At 45.4% G+C, this 19815-nt stretch overlaps 1 protein-coding gene across 1 annotated transcript; it reads left to right on the top strand.

Moving 5' to 3' along the window:
• The first annotated feature begins 82 nt into the window (after positions 1-82).
• On the top strand, positions 83-15733 carry UBE2N (ubiquitin conjugating enzyme E2 N). Its single transcript, XM_082775420.1, has 4 exons — positions 83-210; positions 13850-14096; positions 14286-14426; positions 15050-15733. The coding sequence occupies exons 1-4, from the start codon at positions 181-183 to the stop codon at positions 15088-15090; spliced, it is 459 nt and encodes a 152-aa protein (XP_082631546.1). The 5' UTR covers positions 83-180; the 3' UTR covers positions 15091-15733.
• The last annotated feature ends 4082 nt before the right edge of the window (positions 15734-19815 follow it).

Here is a 19815-nt window from a genome sequence, read left to right as displayed (position 1 = left end):
GGAGCGAGGACGCCCCCGCCCTGTGGGCGCGGGGCGCGGCCCCCGCGGCCGGCCGGGGCCTACATTGCCCGGCGTGCCGCGCCGAGGGCGGTGCTGGCGGAAGCGCGGCGCGGGCGGCTTCCGGCTGTGCGCGATCGGCGAGCGGAGGCGAGCCCGCCAGGCTGCTCCCGACGAGACAAGATGGCCGGGCTGCCCCGCAGGATCATCAAGGTGCCGCCGCCCGCGCCCCCCGCGGCTCCCCCCCGGCCCCCTGCGCCCTCCCGCTGCCGGCGAGCGGCTCCTGGGGGCACCGGGGCGCGCCCCCCGCCCTCCCTTCCCCTCCCTCCCCCTCCCCGTCCTCCCCCCCCCGGGCCCGGCCCCATCCCGGCGCAGCGCGGCCCTGCCCGGCCGTGAGGGCCCTGCCCGCGGCTGCTGCTCCCCGCCGGGCTCGGGCTCCGCCGGGGCGCTCCCCGCCGGGCTCGGGGCCGGTTCCGGCGTGGGCCGAGCCCGGTGGAGCCGCACCGGGGCTGAGCCGGGCCCGCTGCCGGCCCGCGGCCCCCGGGGGTGGGTGGGCGCTGGGCTGGGCGCCCCCGGCCCTGCCCCATCGGCGGTGATGGGGCTGGGGGCCCTCAGGCCGGGGTCGGTGGGTGGCTGTAGGTGGGTTACCGGCTGGCTGCGTTAGGGTCAGGGGAAATGGATAGCGCCCCGTTTCTGCGCCGAATGAATGAATGTCAGAAGTGGCCGGCGGTGCTGCGAGGCTCTCCTGGCTGGGCAGGCAAAGCGGCCGGCCGCCCTGAAACAGCGTAACGCGGCGTGTGGGGGGTAACTGATGCAAAAATAAGACTGGATCGTTGTTAAAAAGATCAATTTGTGTGGTAGGTGACAGAGGAGACGAGGTAAAAATAAGACTGGCTTAGGACTCGTTGTGTGTCAAAGCGGTTTCTGCTGCTCAGAAACGAAGCGTTTGTAACACAGATCTGAGTGTGGTCATCCAGCTGCCTTGGTGCACAGCATACATGTACAATGCTGAACGTATTTCAGGTGCGAGAAAGCAGTTTCATAATACAGCAGAACCAGGATTCGTCGCAGAGATGTGATGAGAGCTCACTCGTGGAGCTGATGCCTAGGTTTTTCTGTAGCTTTTGACAATTTTCCTGCGCGCAGCCAAGAAGCGCACCCACTTGTAAGCTGGTACATACGTTTCCTTCTTGGCACTTCTGTTTTTTCAGCTTCTTTTAGGAAAAAAGCGTAGAGCAATGCTCACAGCTCTTTTTCCTATATAGATGATGGCACAGGAACGTTTTATCCCATCCTTGGAGATGGATGGGCGGACACACACTCCTACCAGCAGAGTCCTAGGAACTCCAGGTTTCCTTCCGAGGGGTCTTCCTTAGACCACACCAGGAGTAGTGTCTCTTACAGGGCGGCGTGTGCTGCGGGTTGTGCCCTGTGTATGCGTTATGGGTCGTCTGCATGCAGACCAGAGCTTTTGAGTCTTGATTTGGTTGTGTTGGATGGCTGTATATCTCATGCTGTGCGTGCATTAGGACATCAGATGGGTGTATGGTCTAGGGTTTGAATCTGACTAGTCATTGCAGTCCTGAATGCAGAAAGTAGTGTTATCACAGCTGCAGAGCTGCAGGCGAGCAGTAAGTCCGCTTGAGTCTTCAGGAGTCTCAGATGAGGGTGGATTTGATGGTTGCTATCCTAATGTTGGAGTTACGTATCCCAGTGTTGGTCGCCTTACGTGGAGGGCAGTAAATGAGCTTCACTGCTAGTGTGAATTTGAAAGATGAGGAAAAGGAAGAGAAAGATGGGTCAGAGGACAGCGAAGGGCTACTGAAGGCTAAACGAGCTGCAGTCACCAGATGCTCCATCAGAAGCCATTTCTCTCTCCAGTTCACTAAGGATCCTGTTAGCAGAAGCCCTTTTTGCCTTGATCCACATCCTGAGCTGGGGGAGGCGCAGCAGTGGCCAGCTGGGTGGAGGAGCCCCTGCCCACAGCAGCCCGGGATGCAGAACCCAGCAGCTGCCCGAGGTGCTCCTGGTGGTGCCGTGCTGCTGGCACACGGCCTGGCCCTCGGGGTGACAGGCGGCCCCGCGCTCTCCTCGGCTCAGCAGGGAGCTCTATTTATACTTGCAGTGCTGCCCCACACTCATTTGAAAGGTGATGGTGTAGACGTGGTGAAGTATTCCTTACCGAAGGTAAAGGATCACTCCTGGCTCGCTATATGCCAATTACTTAGGAACACGGGCTTTAAATAAGTGGGGTGGATGATCTGTAAGCTCAGGAGATGACTTGCTTTAGAGGTATGGCTTACAGCGTTAACACATAGCAAATGTTGAGCAGAAAATGACATTTGAGTCCTTGGATGTATAACTGGAATTGGAGAAACTTTTCTGTTGTGAATAGAGAGCAGGTATCTCTATTTTCTTCAGTAGCCTAATGCCAAGGGTCCTCTGGGGAGTCAGTTTGTGAGGAAAATCTGTTCATCTAAGAAGACGTGGTGTGGTGTGCTCGCTTAGAGCTGTGTCTCTGTGGTGGACTGCATGCTGTTCTACTGCACAGTATTCAAAGTGACTCTTTGCAATGTACACAACAAATAAACCCAGAAATTTGTACTTTCAATCATTTATTACACCAATTATCTCCTGTGTTGCAAAGTCACGTAGCTCCAGTGGAGTAAGGAGTTGAATTGCATCTGATTTTTTTTTTTTTTTTTTTTTTTTGGCTGACATTCAAACCACCTCATTTCTGTGTCAAGTGCAGTCAGTGTATCTGAATGGGACGGGCAATGTTGCCTTGTGTCATCTTTTTGAAATGTTTTTCTCTGCCGTTTTCGCTGCTGCAGTGATCTCATCATTCATGCTTTGGTGTCCAGGTCCGTGTTAACTGTGTAACCAGCTGCTAGAAACACTTTTGTGAAATCACTGCAGCTGCTCCTATCGTGAAACAAAACAGCTGAAGCAGTATGTGGCGTTTCTTCAAACTTTTTTTTTTTTTTTTTTTCTGTTAAGGAGTTTATCAGTGTGAAGCTATTGGGCTCTGATTTCCTCCCCTGCACGGTAATGTTATTTTCTGAGATATTCCTTCCTTGCTGTTTAGCATAAGAAGCCATTTCCTCATCACTGCCAGTGAGCTCCTTCTTGCAGTATTTTTTTGAGAGTCTGGGTAACGCTTGGACTGCAGTTATAAAACGTTACCTCGGAAAGTAAACTTTTTGGGAGGTTTTACAGAGATTCTGGTGGTGTATGTGGAGACAGGCACGTGCAGAACTCTGCTCTAGAGGTAAGTATGATCTGCTTTACCTGTGTGTCTTTTTTTTTTTTTTAATATAAATCAGGTATTCAGCCTGCAACTTCTGAAACTATCTAGGGGTCCTTAAGTTCACTGACGGCCTCTTGCCTGGCTAGAAGTTGCTTGCTTGATCTTGAAAGCTATGGACTGCTGTGGCATACTTTTTCCCATGAAGAAAGGCTGTTTAAGGTTGCCATTACTTCTTGATTTCTCTGACGCTTCTGGGCCTTTCTTTGTTTCTTGGATAAACAATTTAAAATTTATGTCCAGTCTTCTCTATTTAATATCTTTCAGTGGTATTTTGAGTCTGAGTGGTGGCGTGGTGTAGAAAATAGATCACTTCTGGTCAGAGCAGTTCCTTGGCGTTCACCAGAGAAGCTGGATCTTTGGTCTTTGAAATGTGTTTTGTCCCGTGTATGCTGTTAGGATCTTGTGGAGAACTTCACATTTGACAGAAGGATGGAAACTTTGAATTTTTCAGAATTTTTTTGAATCTCCAGCAGCCGTAGGAGGGTGATATACGCTCTGTGCTTCGTGACCCCTCAGAGTCTTTTTGCCAGCCCTCGAGCACAGTCTGGGCTGGCCGTGGCAGTGCAGGGTGCTGAGGCAGGTGTGGCAGCCTGGGGGCTGCTGGCACGGATGGGTTTTGTGGGGTTGGGGAAGGCTGAGAGGGAGACCCAGCCCCAGAGGGTAAGAATATGGTGAAGTTTCACCAAGGAGCCGGCCTCAAATGGAAAGTGTGAAGCCTTAATAAAAGGTCTCAGAGAGAACACCGCTAACTTTCTGTAGCCTTTTCTTTACAGAAGCTTGTGGTAGAAACCAGAGGACAAACTCAGAAGAAAGAATGGCAAATAATCCAGCTAGAGGCAAATTTTTTGTTTGGAGTACCTTCTTATATAGTCATTGAGCACCTTTGAGATACAAATATGTAGTAAAATAAACTTCTAGTATTGATGGCAGTGTTTTATGATCACTTTGCACACAGTTTGCAAGGGTTTGTGCTATTAGCGTACTGCAGTCACTTGTGCCTGGCTCTACTGTAGCTGCAGATGCACCGTAAAAAGCTTGATCTGTGCTAGCACCCAGATAATCCTCGAGGAATTTGCATAGGATCTCAGCTTCACAGTTCCAAAATCCCGTAATCTGCTGCAGAAAATCTGGGGATGCTGTCAGGGGAGAGCGGTGCTGACCCACGCAGTGCCCTCCCCAGGTGAGTGTTGGGGGGCAGCAGCCCCAGCAGGCAGGTGGGGTGCCCGCACCCCGGGCAAGGAGCAGAGGCATCCGCGTGCAGCCCAGCTGCTGGAAACCACGAGCACAGCCTTCTCTTTACGATGTCTGACCTCTGCGTTAAAGTTTAATGGGCTTTATTGGTAATTCTTCGGTTCCTAAAAGACGGAGAGCATTTTCAGGAGACTTTCTCCAACGCAGCTGTTTTACAGCGTTGCAATTCTCATCTAAACATTTTGAGATCTGGCAGGCAGCAAGGCATTCGCCTGGGTAACAAATTTGTTTTCTTAATTGTAGCTAATGAAATGATAGAGCCTGGAAGACCCTGTGCCAAAATGCGATGTGCTATTAGAAAAAGTTACTGGGTGAAGTCTTTGTGGTTTTCTGATGCAGCTTTATCCGTGTCTGTAGAAGACAATTTTGACTGACAACTTTCTTCATGTCTCCTGCTGCCTTCTCAAAGCGAAAACACGCGTGCAGTTTACCTTCTTCTGTGCAAGCCATCAGCTTGTGGTGAAGTGCGATCTTCCTCTCTATCCCACGCTGAAAGAACGTGAACGAGTTGCCATTCAGCGAGTAATTATAACTTGTCCGCGTGCCAGTGTGCTGCTTTCAGTTTAGCCCTGTGCAGCTGAAACCGTTAGCTTCTGGTTCGTGTCAGAAAATGAGGCCAAACTACTCGCTGGAGCTGGAGCATAAAGGTAGTGGTAGCTGGCAAGGGGCTTCTGTGATCAGAGTAAAGATAGGAAATAAACATGTACTGTATGTGCTCCGAACTGAAGCGCTGGAGCTGGTGCTGTGCTCCTGTGGTTCTGCAGGCAGCCAGCACGAGGTGGGAAAGCTGCCACCCTGTGAAGTCAGATGACCAGAAGTTCTCAAGGTGGTCAGCCTGCGGTTCTCGTTGGCCCGCTGTGCTGTGTAAACAGCGTTAACCTGGGCTGTGCTGGCACAAAAAAGCATGTGGTGCTGCAGCAAGCTTGGACCGAGGGACTGCTTTGGCTCCGAACTCTGCAGTAAAGGTTATTTCTTAAGCCAAATCATTCTGTGATCTCATTTGTTTGACTTTGCTACTGCTCGGGCTGATGAAAGGGCTGCATGTGACTGCACGAACGAGCCCTGCTGCTCGGGGTACGGCTTCCCACTCAGATAGACCCTCGTGGGTTGTGAGGGAAGGTGGACACAGGCACAGATGTGAGCTGAGCTGGTTAAGAAGGACTGGCGGGCTGAAGTAGCAGGGAGAAGGGTTTGACTTAACTGCAGAGTCAACATCTGGAGCAACGAGGAACCAAGATAGTGGGTTAGCACTGATTCCCAGTCATTCAGAGCAGAACTTTGGTGTAACATATAGCAAAAATAGATTTTTGCTATTTGCTTTGCCTTAGAAATCTTCCTGGAGAACTTGATGGGAAATGTTGGCTCTTCCCTAGGGAGAAAATATTGACAAGTGACTGATCAGCAATTAGCTAAACTGAAGGATATCTTTTGTTTTTTTCCTTTTCCCACATAAATCGGGGTGTGGGGTGCCCTCCAAGTGGTAAGTGTTCTCTCTGCTACGGCAGAAAGTGGAGCTGGTGGCTTTCATTTTCTGTCCCTTTTTGTTGTTGTTCAACTCTAACTCGCAGTGTCATCTGTAGAGCTTTGTGGTGGTTTTACCGTGCTCGGCAGCTAAATACCACAACCGCTCTCTCACTGCCCCTCCTTAGATGAGGAAGAGAAGAAGTAAAGTAAAGAACAACTCACGGGCTGAGATAAGGATAATTTAATTAAAGGGAAAAAATAATTATTAAGGAAATATTAACTAAACAATTTAACTAAAGGGAAAGGAAAAGGGAAAGGGGAAGAAAAAAGAAACAAAAACAAAGGCTATGTGGAAGTGCAGAGGAAAGAAATTACTCTCTGCTTCCCACCAACAAGCAATGCTTGACCATGTCCTTGAAGCAGGGCCTCAACGCACGTAGCTGGTGTTTGGGAGGAGGCCCAATGTTTTCCCAACGAGAGCCCACCCCTCCCCTCTTCTTCCTGTTTCCCCCTTTTATTGCTGAGTGTGACACCACATGGTATGGAATATCCCTTTGGCTGGTTTAGGTCAGCTGCCCTGGTAATGTTTCTCTTCTCACTTTTTGCCCACCCCCTAGGAGGGCTGGAGAAAGTCCCGATGCTGTGCCAGCACTGCCCAGCAGCAGACACAACACTGGTGTGATAACACTGCTGTTCCAGCTACAAGTGCAGAGCCCAGCACTGTGTGGGCTGCTGCAGGGAAAGGTAACGTCCCAGCCAGACCCAGTACAAACTTGAGCTCTCCACCACATCCTCTCCAAAGTGCTTCTGGATGTGGCAGTTCGAGCCTGCTCTGTGGGCTGCCCTGTGAGCCACCCGGGATAAGTGCCCTGGTGCCTGCGGTGCCTCCTCCTGCCCCTTGGCCTCGGCGTTTTGGTGGCAGGAGCTCTGTCTGCAGCCAGTGCCAGCTGTTTGTCCCTCCTTCTGCTGGGAGTTGCTGTCCTCTGCTAGGTGATGGCAGAGTTTGTGCTGTCAGCCAACGTTTTTGGGTTAAAATTGCAGGGAAGAGCCCAGCTGACTTATACAGCATGGAGTAAGGTGTGCTGGCGGGATGTGCTTTTCAGTAGGGCTGAGGGATGGCAGTGCCTGGCGAGGGGGCAGCAGTAGCACTGGGAGCTGGAACTTCTGTTGCAGGTGATCCTTTAAAAGAAGGATGTGGATCCATCGTCTGTGCTCCCTGGACGCAGCCGTTGAGGGTAGGTTGGACTTGCAGGTAGGGGCGGGTAGTAGCTAAAATGTTTCACTGCCTGGAGAGGATTGAAGAGGGCTTGTGCCTTGCCTTGGCCTGAGAAAGCCTCAGGGCTGTAAGCTCCATCCTGCTGGGTGGCAGCGAAGGGAAATGGCCTGGCGGCTGTGCAGGGAGTTGTGCTGATGAAAATAAAAGTAATTCCCCCGAGACCTTGCATGAAGGTGTGGTGTTGCAGCACTCGAGAAGCCTAAATACTGAACAGCTGTGGTAGCCACAGCGTTCTCTTCCTGGATAAGAGGCCTTGGTGATGTTTTCTGCTCTGATCTTCCAGAGCAGCTTTATCATGGCTGTGTTGAACTCTGGGATGCTCGGTGCTGTTACATCTTCACGGTACTGGCACTGAGCTGCCAGGCATGAGGATCCTCTCCCTGTGCCGTTGGTGCTGCCAGAAGCTGCTAGATAACCTGATAGCGAGTAAGAAGATACACAGAGCCCTTGGTGCTTAGGACCCCGGAGATGGGTGAATGCTTTAATGTAGCCGTTTGCCATCTGGTGCTGAAATTAGCACTCCTGGTAGTTAAGCCTCTTCCTCTGGGATGAGGAGGAGCCTCTGTGTTTCCTTCCAGGCTGTCACCTGCCTGTCCTGCTGCCACGGCCGGAGCCGTCTCCTCTCCCACCCTTCTGACACCGTGCCTTTGCCCCCTCCTCGTGGTCGGCACAGCTCTTCCTTTGCATGGGCATGTGGTGGGACAGCCCACGGACTTCTCTCTCTTGTAATTTTTATTTTTATTTCCCCCCCCCGGCTGGCTTGGCTACAGGCTGTGCTTCACCACGAGGTCAAGAGACCGCCATGCAGGCAAGTGTTGGTGCCCAACAGGCTGAAGTAGGAAAACCCCACAGCTTTCCTTGTTCCTTCCCCCTGGTGGCCACTCACTCAGCAGCTGAAAGTGTTCAGGCTCTGTATGGTGTCTGGATTTCCCTAGGTTCCTCTTGTTGTAGTGGACTGGATGAATTTCGCTGGGTGATCTAACAGTTGATAGTAAAGGACTGAGGAGAGCAAAGGGCGGCAGTAAGTTGTGTCCCAAGTGTATTCCTCCAACTGTAACATCTCTCTAAAATCTTCTGTGTTTAGCTATGTTTATGGATTAATGTGCAGGTTTTTGTTACCAGCGTTACCTGTATAGCAGTAATACTGAATGTGAAAGAAGAAAACAGGGGTGATGAGAAGCTGAGCATCAGACAGGTACATTGCAAAGCAGAGCAACTCTGGCTGAAGACATTGAGTTTGGATTTCTTCATTGAGGTAGTTTGTGCTGCCTTTGCAATTTCTTTCTGAAATTCTGGAAGTCTTCAGACAGTTGTTTTAGTGTTTCTTTTTTTTTTTTTTTCTGTATTTTGTAGATGTCAGATGCTGATTTTTCCTTTATTACCTATTTTAGCCACCATCCCTTGGTAGGCAACATGAAATTGGTGCTGGTTAACTACAGACAAAGTACAGGGAAGGGAATTGCACTCATTTTTCCAAGCAAAGAATACAGCACTCTATTATAAAAAGCAATGAAGAAACTGTAAAAATTGTCTAATCCCATGTAACAATTTCTTTCTTCTCTGCTGGAATGGCCTTTACCAGACAAGCCTTCTGATTGCCAGTGTGCCATCGTTTGGTGCTGCCACGGGGCTGATAGCAAGTAAGGCTTCTGAAGTACACTACCGAAGCTTTTTGTCTTCCAGAGTTGTAGATGTAGTGATATTGTTTTTTGTTGTTTTGGCTCAGGTCTTGGCAACTTGAGGCTTTTATAAAGACTGTTGTAGGACTAGAATGGATGAAAATAAGGGTGTATTTCTAATGGATTCCTTCTTTTACAGTGGTATCTCCATGTGCTTTACATTTTGATTTTCATGCGTGTCTGTGTGGCAGCATCTTCTCTCTTGTTCAGTTGGCTCCCTTAAAGAGGGGCTCTGTCTTGCTCCGGGTGTGGATGCAGGAGTATCCTGGTGCTTGTCTGCTTTTCAGTATTTTTTTCTTCTTCCACTGAAAGCAGGATGATGAAGGCTATTGCTCAAAGAGCCAAACACTGAAATCAGTATCTTGTTTGTGTGGCTGCTCTCTCTGGGCAACCCAAAAAGTCCCCTCTCTCCCCTCCTTCTCTCTGCTAACCATCACGGAGCTCTTCTGGGCTGCCTCATCCTCACAGGTTGCTGCAGAAACAGGTTGAGGTTTTCTCCCCCCTCGGGTACAATTAGTCTTCCGTTTAATGTCTTCATAGAAGAATAGCTGCAGAGAATGTCAGCTCCACCATCTGTCCCACCCGGATCAGCTGTCACTCTACTTCAGGCCACCTGTGTTAATAAGCAAAGCTTTACTTCTGCTTGTCAAAACACCTTCAACACTTCTGTGTTTCTTTTAAGTGCTTAATTAAAAATAAGAAAGAAAATTGTGGGGGGGCGTAACCAGTTGTGAATGATAGTGGTTTTTTATGGAGGCACTGACTGGCATGTATCTTCATTTTCCACTTACTTATTCATTTTCTTCAGTCAATGAAAACTGTGAGATTAACTTCAACTGGAAAAAGTGGAGTAAAAGTAAGAGGGAGAAGAGATCTCATTCTAAAAATGCTGCGGAGTATGGCAAATAGCAACAACTACTTACGGATGCATGGGGTGCTTTGTTAAATGCTTTAGAGCTCAAAATACGTCTTAATGCTTTCTGTGAAGCTTCAGTATGCTAGAGCAGAGCTAGTAAGAAACACTGTAAGATGCTGTTCTGAAACACTTATTTAGATGGAAATTTGTATTTCTGTGAAGACAAAATGAATCGCTGTATTGCGAACACACTTGTCTTAGCAGCAGAACTGTAAAACCTGGTTTTCTGTGAATTGATCCTTTTGTGCTTCTTTACAGGTTGAAATGTGGGTATCCTAGCTCCAATTTTATCCCTACTGGCACTTTCCTTGGTGGGCAAGAAGCAGGATGTGCTTTGAAGTGGCTGAACCACAAGTCACATCAGGGCTTTTCCTGACGTTCCCATCAGTAGCGCGGAGCGTGATTTCTGTCTTAGCCATTGACATCTTACAGAGCTTAAAGAAACTAGCTGAAATTGGACAAAAGGTTCAAAAACTATTCTGGGGTGAAAGGGGGAAGTAGCAGCTTGCACAAGAGCTGCTTGCTCAGCTGAAAAGGTATTAGAAAGCTGATTGCCCAAAGAGATACGGGAAAGAGAAATATCGAGTGCGCTTGAGCTTCCCGATTAAGTTCAAAAACGTAGCATGTTTAAAAGTTTAACTGGAGGTGATTATTTTCTTCTGGTGTTTGAGAGACTGGTTTTCATGGGGGAACCATCCCCAGGGGAAAGTAACCTAAAGTTACAAAATCGGATTATCGTGTTAAAGGAGATTAAACGCTTCCTTCTTGTAGATCGAGCCCCACTTTTGGTGACTCTTCTGTGGGTGACTTAGGGGTTTGTTTTTGACTTTATGTGCATAGGCTTTGAAACATTTTGATTCATTTTCCCCTTTCTACTACTCTTCTATGGCTCTGCCCAATATGTATTAAGGATATTATAACTTTTCTCATAACTGAAGGACAGAAGTCTTGTTTTCTGTCAGAATTTGGCAGGTGTCTATATATTTAAGTAAAACCACTTCACATTCTCTCAATGAGTGGCATCATCTCTGTTGTTTTTCCATGGTCTAGCAAGCTTGTCTGTGCATAGAGTTTTAAAAAGTCGTCTTCTGATGCAGAGATACCTCTCAGCTTCTGCATAAAAGAGAAGTGGGGAGTGCTGAGAGGAGCCACGGCTGTCGTTGTGTGTGCCGTGGAGAAGTGCTGGGCAGGTGGCTGCGTCACAGCCCCACCGCTGTGAAAGACGAGCGTCAGCCACTTCCCTCGCAGGCTCCTCGCAAGTATTCCTCCTCGGCTCTGTTTGGAAGCAGTTCAAGTTGTGCTGCTGGTGCTGGAGCTCCGTGTGGAGTGCAGGAAGCAAGACGTGCTTGTTCAAAGCGCTTTTCCTCTCATATCCATGTTCTGCACGGGCTCTAAACAGCCTTGACACCAGTGTAGCTCTATGTAACATACATGATTTTTCTCATACTCACCTCTTCTGCATTACCTCATAGCAAGATGACCGCGTCCACATCCTGTAGAGGCGTGAAGGGCTATCTGAACGTGAAGACACGCTAGCAGTGGCATAGCTCCTTCCCTACGATGCCGTGCCCTATCAAAGGAACCATTTTTCTCGTACACGGGCGCTCTCATTGTTTACTGACAAATGGCTTTTCGTGGTGGTTTGTGCAGCTCACAGCCAGACGTCGCTCCCCCAGCTCTGCTGGCAGGTAGAAGTGCTGATGCTGCTGCCAGAGGACTGCTGATTCTGGGTTATTTTAAGCCAGGTTTGGCTCGGTGGTACGGTTGCCGTCAGCATGCTGCCATAGCTGGGGAGGCAGGGGGCAGATCAGAGCGACTGAGGGGGGGCTAGGGACTGCTGAGGTCAGCCCGCCTATTGAAAAGCCTTCCTATGTTTAAGACTTTAATCACCATTATATATATGTTTGAGAGCCTTGGCTCCATCTAAAATTTAGGCACACCCATAAGAAAGATGGGAATTAGCATGTCTGGTGGCAAAGTCCAGGTGGTAGCAGCTGTGAAGAAGCTGAAAAAATCGGACCTCCTTCATAAAGTTTTGTTAATTTCAAGCTGGCTCATTGTAATCATTTACTTAGCATACGATGCTATTTCTTCTTCCAAAAGTGTCAAACTGCCATAAGTATATGATCCTTTGTAGGTGGAAATCTGAATTAGCGCATTTACCTGCGGCAGCCCTTTTACAAAACACATGCTCAAAGATGTGGAGACTGTTATCCCCTTTCCAGGGGTAATCCATGGCTTCTTACTCGCTGGCTGTCATGTAAAAGTAGAGCTTTAAGTACTGGTTAGAACTGCTCTTCTACAAAACTACTGTACAGGGAAATAACCAACAGCTCTCAGTCTGAATATGCAGTAAATTCACCCGTATCCTTTAAAATATATTTGCATGAGTGAATGTAGAAAGCTTTGAGCAGCGTGGACACCCTTCAAGTAATGTGTATAAGTGGCATTGGCAGCTACTGCCTGTGCAGATAAGAAGACAGCATGTAGCCACAACAAGGAATTGGACCAAATAAATCTATTTTTTGTGTGTTTGTGCATGGCAATAACCTCAGTGTTAGGAGTTGTGGGAACTTGTTGAATTTGAGATGACTATTTGGATTTTTGTGTTAATTATTGTGGCTTCCCTGCTTCATACATCCATTATGTTTTGCTAAAATGAGGTGTTATTTAACGGCATCAGAACAGCTGCACGAGTGCTGTGCGAGTTTATTTTAACAAAATGCAAATATTGTAACAGTCCAGTTACATTTGAAGAACTGAAGTAGAGGCTTTTTGTGCTGGTTTTAGTGCTATTGTAGCCACGGAGTAACTATGCTATAAAACTAGAGTAATAAATTACTATTACACCTACAAGTTACCATTTTTCCTCAGCAGAAACAGGAGGATTTTTCGTTGTGAAAGTCAACATGGAAAAAGGTGGTGATAAAATTAACTGCACACAGTGAAAACAAGCTGGAGGAAAAGCAGGAAATGGGGCTAAAATTACCTGAGGAAATGAGGTTTCTGCAGAACTTCTTGTCCCTGCCTAGTGTCCTTTTGCCAGTTCCAGCTTTTTTTTTTTTTTTTTTTTTTTTTTTATAACAGTGGAAAGGTGCCTACAAGACTTGTGAAGACTGGCAGCAGGGGAGAGGGAAAGACGTACAGAGCTTAGTCTGTTCGGTGCATTAGCAGGATGGGCAGGACGTGGGCAGCTCTTGCCTATGGCCACATCTCGCTGTCTGGGGTAGGATTAGTGCTGTAGGCAGAAGAGTTGAGCAACAAAGAAACCAAATCTGTGTAGGAAACCAGCCTCTCCTAAGTCTGCTGCTTACAGAACAGCTTGTCTGTCTCCAACTGGTTGTTAGAGTAACTTCAAATGCGCTTATTTGTAGACTGAATGTGCTTGGACAAAAGCTATTTACAGGTATATGTATAAATATATTAACCATCTTTAATATTGCAGCAGAGCAGTAGTTTCTGTTCTTCAAAGTTGGCTCTGATTCCAGTACAAACACTCATCCTAATAACCCTGTCCACTCATATTTGAGTAAATCTTCTGGTAAATCTTCTACCTAGTCAAGGTAGAATGGGAAATGCTTTTGGCATCTTCACTGTGGTATTCTTTAAATTGCCTTTATGTATACTGGAAAAAAAAATAGCTTGGCAGCAGTTTAATCAGAAGTTAAGAGGTTTGCTTAGGACAGGTTGTTATCTATTACCTGGTGCTGCTGAGGTGTGCTGAGGTGTTTCAGCAGCTGAGAGATCAGAAAAAGTTTGTTTTTTTTTTTTTTTTTTACCTGTTCACCACATCCTGCTCTTTGACTTTAAGATATTCATTTAATGTGGTAATTTCAGTGGGTGTAGTCAAATAACTCCTGATAAATACTTCTAAAATAAATGCAGCCTGTACAATCTATATTAAGCAGGGTGTCTTTGTTACATTGCCTCTTTTTTTTTTTTTTTCCTTCTTTTAGGAAACCCAGCGCTTGCTGGCAGAGCCAGTCCCTGGGATAAAAGCAGAACCAGATGAAAGCAACGCACGTTATTTTCACGTGGTCATTGCAGGTCCACAGGATTCCCCCTTTGAGGGTGGGACATTTAAACTTGAACTATTCCTTCCAGAAGAATATCCAATGGCAGCTCCTAAAGTACGTTTCATGACCAAAATTTATCACCCTAACGTAGACAAGCTGGGAAGAATATGTTTAGATATTTTGAAAGGTAAGTGTGACCTTATTTTCTCCCTTTTTATCTTATAAAGTACAGAACTTGTAGATTGACCCTAAAAAGAGATCTAATTTGTTTACAAGAATACTTAACTTACCCTTTAATTCGGGAGAGGAAAACTTGTGTTTTTTTTCCTGTAGACTGTGAATGTGGTGTTTCATACTGCTATAAATGTCTCTCTAGATAAATGGTCCCCAGCTTTGCAGATCCGTACAGTTCTGCTATCAATCCAGGCTTTGTTAAGCGCTCCCAATCCAGATGATCCACTAGCAAACGATGTAGCTGAGCAATGGAAGACCAATGAAGCCCAAGCCATAGAAACAGGTGACGTATCTGACACTATTTTTCTAACTTTAGGAAATACATTGAGCTGATAACTAAGTGGTTGGGGTTTTAAATCCCGACCTCCTGTTCCATGCCTGCGATGTGCAGACGCAATTATTGCATGTGGTTGTAGTCCAAGTTTCCTCAAAATGCCTGCAGCACTCTATTCAAGAGTGTAAATGCAGCCTTCTAGAAGAACACAGATCTGTTTTGTCTTGAGCTTGTACGTTCCTAAATTGTAAGGGTGTCTAATTTGCACTCATAGTAAAATAAAAGTGCGCATCTGTATTTTTAGCGTAAAGTTTAAGAAACAAATTTAGTTCAGAAAGTACATCTCTTCCGTACCTGCCTCTGTTGCAGGCTGTAATGGATAGAAAGAATTACTACATTAACACCTTCTCACTGTTGGCTTCACTGCAGTCAGACCGCTTCAGCAGCTGTCAGTGTTTGTGCATTATATCTTGGATATTATAGGGGGGCAAAATTGCACATGAAGTCTCAAAACTGATATTTTGTACACTTGCAGCAGCAGTGTAAAAGTGGTGTTAAATAAAATAATCAATGACTTTAATAAAACTTGAAAAATACTTTTTTTCTTAAATGTATATTTTTTTTCTTTACAGCCAGAGCATGGACTAGGCTATATGCCATGAATAATATTTAAATGCGCTTTGAACATCAAGTGTGCATCACTTCTCCTGTTCTGCCAAGACCTCTTCCTTTTTTTGTTTGCATTTAATGGACACAGTCTTAGAAACATTACAGAATAAAAGCCCAGACATCTTCAGTCCTTTGGTGATTAAATGCACATTAGCGAATCTGTGTCTTGTCCTAATTCACTATTGTAACGCATGAGCAGAGGCTAGAAGTATCATCTGGATTGTTGTGAAATTGTTTAAAAGCAGCAGCACATCTCTGCTTTTAATCCCATCATGGTTTAAGTATAAGCACTGTGAATGAAGGTAGGCAGGGTTAGCTGCGGGGCTTTTTGTTTTAATTTCGTGGGCTCCTCCTCCCTTTTTATGGTGATGCTAATTGCATTGGTAAAAGCAGCTAACCAGTTATACTTTAGAATATACCCTCTAGCCCAGTCTAACTTAGACGCTGTAGATGGACAAGCTTCATTGTTTGAACAAAAAATGGGAACATTAAACAAACATCCATCACCTTCACTAATAATATTGTGATTCTGCTGTCAAGTGTAGAAAAAAATCCCTCCAAGAAAAAGCTTGTGACCATTTTGTATGGCTTGTCTGGAAAATCTCCTGTAAATCTTATGTTTTAGTAAAATATTTTTTGTTATTCTACTTTGCCTTTGTACAGTTTATTTTGCTGTGTTTTCATTTCTCTAATGTGACAATCGTATTTAAAAAAAAAAAAAAAAAAGAAAAATTGAATCCAGAATTGACAATTTGTCTTCACCACCAGTCTGACAGATTAAAGAGTAAAGAGGTGGAATTCACAATATTCTTTGCTTCTGTTTGCTGACTTATTAATTTTTGTAATGTGGGTGCCCTTACCTGCCCAATTTAATACAAAATTACATTTGGAGTGACTTTTTTGGGGCAAGAAGTCTCTGTAACCACTAATCATAATTTCAGTAATGCACTGATACATGTTTTTATGGAAATTGAGCATAATCAAATAGGAGGCTGAGAGGAAATGACAGCACTAATTGTGAGTATCTGCATAACTTGTCTTTGATTATCATCAAATGTTAGGCTACACACTTTTCTAACTTCTTTAATTCCCATCCTCTATAAACATGAAATACCAGTGTGCGTAGAAACCACTGTTACAGCCAGCTTGTATATTGACTGATGTTTGCTTAACCACTTCTAGCTAGCGCCTCTTGCCACTGGTTTTACTCTACAAGCCTTATTAAGCTACTTGCTTGAAGAGCCAGTCTGCTTAAATAGCAACAAAGCTTCTTTATTGGAGGGAAGGAAAGTTTTGATGGAAAAACTTCCTTCTTGTCCTTGTTCTCGAGTGTATGCATCTCGTCTGGGAGTCCAGCATCTTTTCTGGGAACCCATCTTATTACTTCCCTTAAAGTTCCTGTATCCCTGTTCTCTTCCTGTGTTACCCCCCACTCCCCAAATAAAATCTTAAAAGCTTTTGACAAAGCCAACCTGGAGTGTGTAAATGGCAGCTTGCTGTGGTTGCAGTGGGGAGTGTTACGCCGTGCAATTCAGGGCCGTGGTTGTATAGTCTGTTGGTATTCTCCCTCTCTTACCTCTTACTCTAGCATCATCTGAAATTTCTATAGAATGTGGTGTATTTATTGTGCTCTTATGTAAGATGAATATTAAAACGACATTTTTCCAACAGACAGTGCTTTCAGTGGTTAGTAACTGGTATTGTCCCTTGCAGTTCTTGAAACGTGGTTCAAGCTTGGTTCAGAACCCAACTTTGGGACATTGGGCTATAAAAACCTGTTCTAAAAGTAGTTTCTATGTTGAATGTAAGCTAAAGTTGCATTTGGGGCTTGGCGGTGGGTTGTTCTTCAGGATGGGTGTGTGCCATTAACCCTACCTCCTTGTTACAGATGAGCACATGCTTGGGTTCAGTTGACATACATCCCCCATGCGCTATTGATGCGGGCAACTTTGGGGCGGGCAGCTGAGAATGCATGAACTGTGGCCCTGGATTCACCTCGCCCACCTCTTAAAGCTTTAAACGGATGCTACCTGGCACGTAGGGCTTGCCTTGGCTCTCCAGTCCAGGGATGTGGCTTTGAATGTGGCTTGCCCTTCCTTCCGCAGAGAAGCGGGATCTGAATTGGTGCTGAACAGAATCGAGCTTAAATCCAGGTGGGATGAATCCAGGCCCAAAGCCGTTCTGCAGATGGCTAGGTGTTCGTATGTTCAGGGCTTAAAACTTGGCTGGAGTTGGTAGCTAATACGGGGATGTAATTAAAGCTATGAGTAAGTTCTTGATGGAATATTATTAATATATAAATAGAAAAAAAAAAATCCTCTGCCCCCATTTGGTAGTGACTGAATAAAGTGGATTATGGAACGGTTTGAGTACAAGGTAGCCAGTACGTGTCTGGGTTATTTCATTTTATTTTAATTAAGTATCTCAACAAATTGGGGACTTTATGAAGTCAATACTGAGTTTGAATGTACGAGTCCATAGTAAGGATATATCTGAAGTTAGTGGTATAAAAGGACAGCTAAAATACTGTATTTCAGAACTGTTTTGAATATTTTCAAGTGATAGTTGTAACGAAAGCAAACTTTAAATAGGGTTCCTGAAAAGTAAATACCTGTTTGTTGTGGGGTCTATTCAGGCATATTTAATCCTTTTAAATTTGGCATTATGTGTGTGTATATGTGTATATATATATATTCAAAAAAATAAACCTGACTTAAGAGTTCTGTATAAAGTAAAGCTGGGGATTTTATTCTATCTTGTGTTGGGGGATGTGTGAAACTTAGACTAAATAGACTAAATTCTCTGAAGCCAGATAGATACAGATTTTTTTTTTTTTATTTTTTATTTTTTAAATTTTTTTAAACTCAGCTGAGCAGATGGATATGATCACAGGCATTATCTGAAACTCAAGGTTGCTTCTGTTCCACGTACCTTTACAGCTGGTTAGCAATTGCAGCTATCTCTTAGGGAGTATTAGTTTTGTCTCCACCTTGTTACGGATGACCACTGGATAAACTTACACCAAGTTTACAATAAATGGGTTTCTTCTGGCATTACTGGTGCTATGTGTCAAATGTCCCGAAATCCTCAACAGGAGTGTTGCTACTGCTTCGTTAGGTTCTGGATAGTAACTGCAGCTGTTAAGCCTGGATTATCAAATAGACTCTAAAACCACACATGCAAAATACATCTGCAGAAATTTCCTTTAGATCAAGGCGGCTTGGGAGGGTTTTGTTTTTGCATAAACACTCAGTGGTTGTCTCTTAACACTTAACCATTGCTTTCATGGGTATGAAGTGTATTATCACTGGGAACTGACGCAGCAGTTCCTCTGTTTGGTAGCTGACAATCTAAAACAAGTGAAATGTTGCTTCTATAGCTTTCAAGAAAGTGTACTTCTGACACATGGAGATTGTTGTGAAACATCTAAATGGACTAGAAACATCAAAAATTGTGACATCTCAATCTGTGTACATTCCGTGGGGTATCTTTTTCTTTTTGAGGGTTTCTTTTGAAGTAAAAATGTCTGGTAGGTTTTGTCAATAACATGTCTTGACTGTAATGTAATATGACACTGAAATAAAAGGAAGAGTGATTATTCATTGTAGAGATGCTGAGCTTCATTTGACTGTAGTGGGCTGCCATTGCTCTGCAATACAATTTAACAGTTCTTAACATCTGTTAAAATAAGGAAGATAAATGTTAACTTCGCTTATAACTCACTAACAACTGCTGTTTTTTTTTTTTTTCTTTTTTTAATTTTTTTTTTCCTCCTCTCTTATATATGGGGAGAAAAATGGGGCAATGCTTTGGTCCTAAAGCTATCAGAGAGGACTGCTCTGGTTAGAAGCTCAGAGGGATTTATTTATTTTTCCTCCTGTGTTTCAATGGGCCTGTGTTAGTGCAAGACTTGTGCACCTAAGTAGTCAGTTTGGGTGCTTTCTAGGGCACTCAAACTGATGGAGGTGAGGTGGCTTAGCCATGCTCGATACATAATGAGTGTAGCTCACAGCTGCTAATTGTGTCTGCTACAATGGTTTTCAACACTTCAATAAGAAGCGTGCAGGAAGATCTTAGGGTAAATACGTAACTGTTACCTTGCACTGAGGTCCAGTAGGAGTAGCAGCGAGCAGCTTGACTGCCTTATCCTTGGTATTTGTCTTGATAACCTCCCCTCAACACTTACAGGTGAAAGCCAGAAGTGGTGAGGTGTGAGCAAGTGTTTTTTTTCTACCTGTTTGCAGGACAGAACACTAAGAATAAAAACTGCTGTGGTTTGGATGGGTGGCGGGGGTGGCAGCTGATAGCTGATGTGTCCAGAGCATGACCTGGGTGGGGATTGAGAGCGCACCTGACTCGACTACTGGGGCTACTCCAGGTTGATGCTAGGGCATTGTCACCTGTGCTTGGCCTACCACTGAGGCACTGGGTGCCGAAGGGTTCTCCTCAGATGAGAGCTAGGAGTGCTTGTAACTGTGGATTACGCCTCGGGAGCCTTCCCAGAGCCTGTTACATGCACATGCCAAACTGCACTAAGCATGGGATGCGTACTGAGAAATTTATGGAGGGGTGGCTGTGGCATTAAGTTCCATGCATTAAACGCTGGCTAATCTCATAGGAATATGACACATATTAAGTGTGTCTAATATTGTTTTCCTTTGCTTGCTATGGAAGTTGGCCTGGCTTGTTGAAAGCTGGGTTCTGCTCGTATTACACCCAGGAAGCAGGC

The sequence above is a fragment of the Aythya marila genome, assembly GCF_965140915.1.
Source record: "Aythya marila genome assembly, chromosome: 1".
In the NCBI taxonomy this organism is placed as follows: domain Eukaryota; kingdom Metazoa; phylum Chordata; class Aves; order Anseriformes; family Anatidae; genus Aythya; species Aythya marila.
Note: the sequence above shows the minus strand (reverse complement) of the source record. Positions and strands in the feature narration are given on the sequence as shown.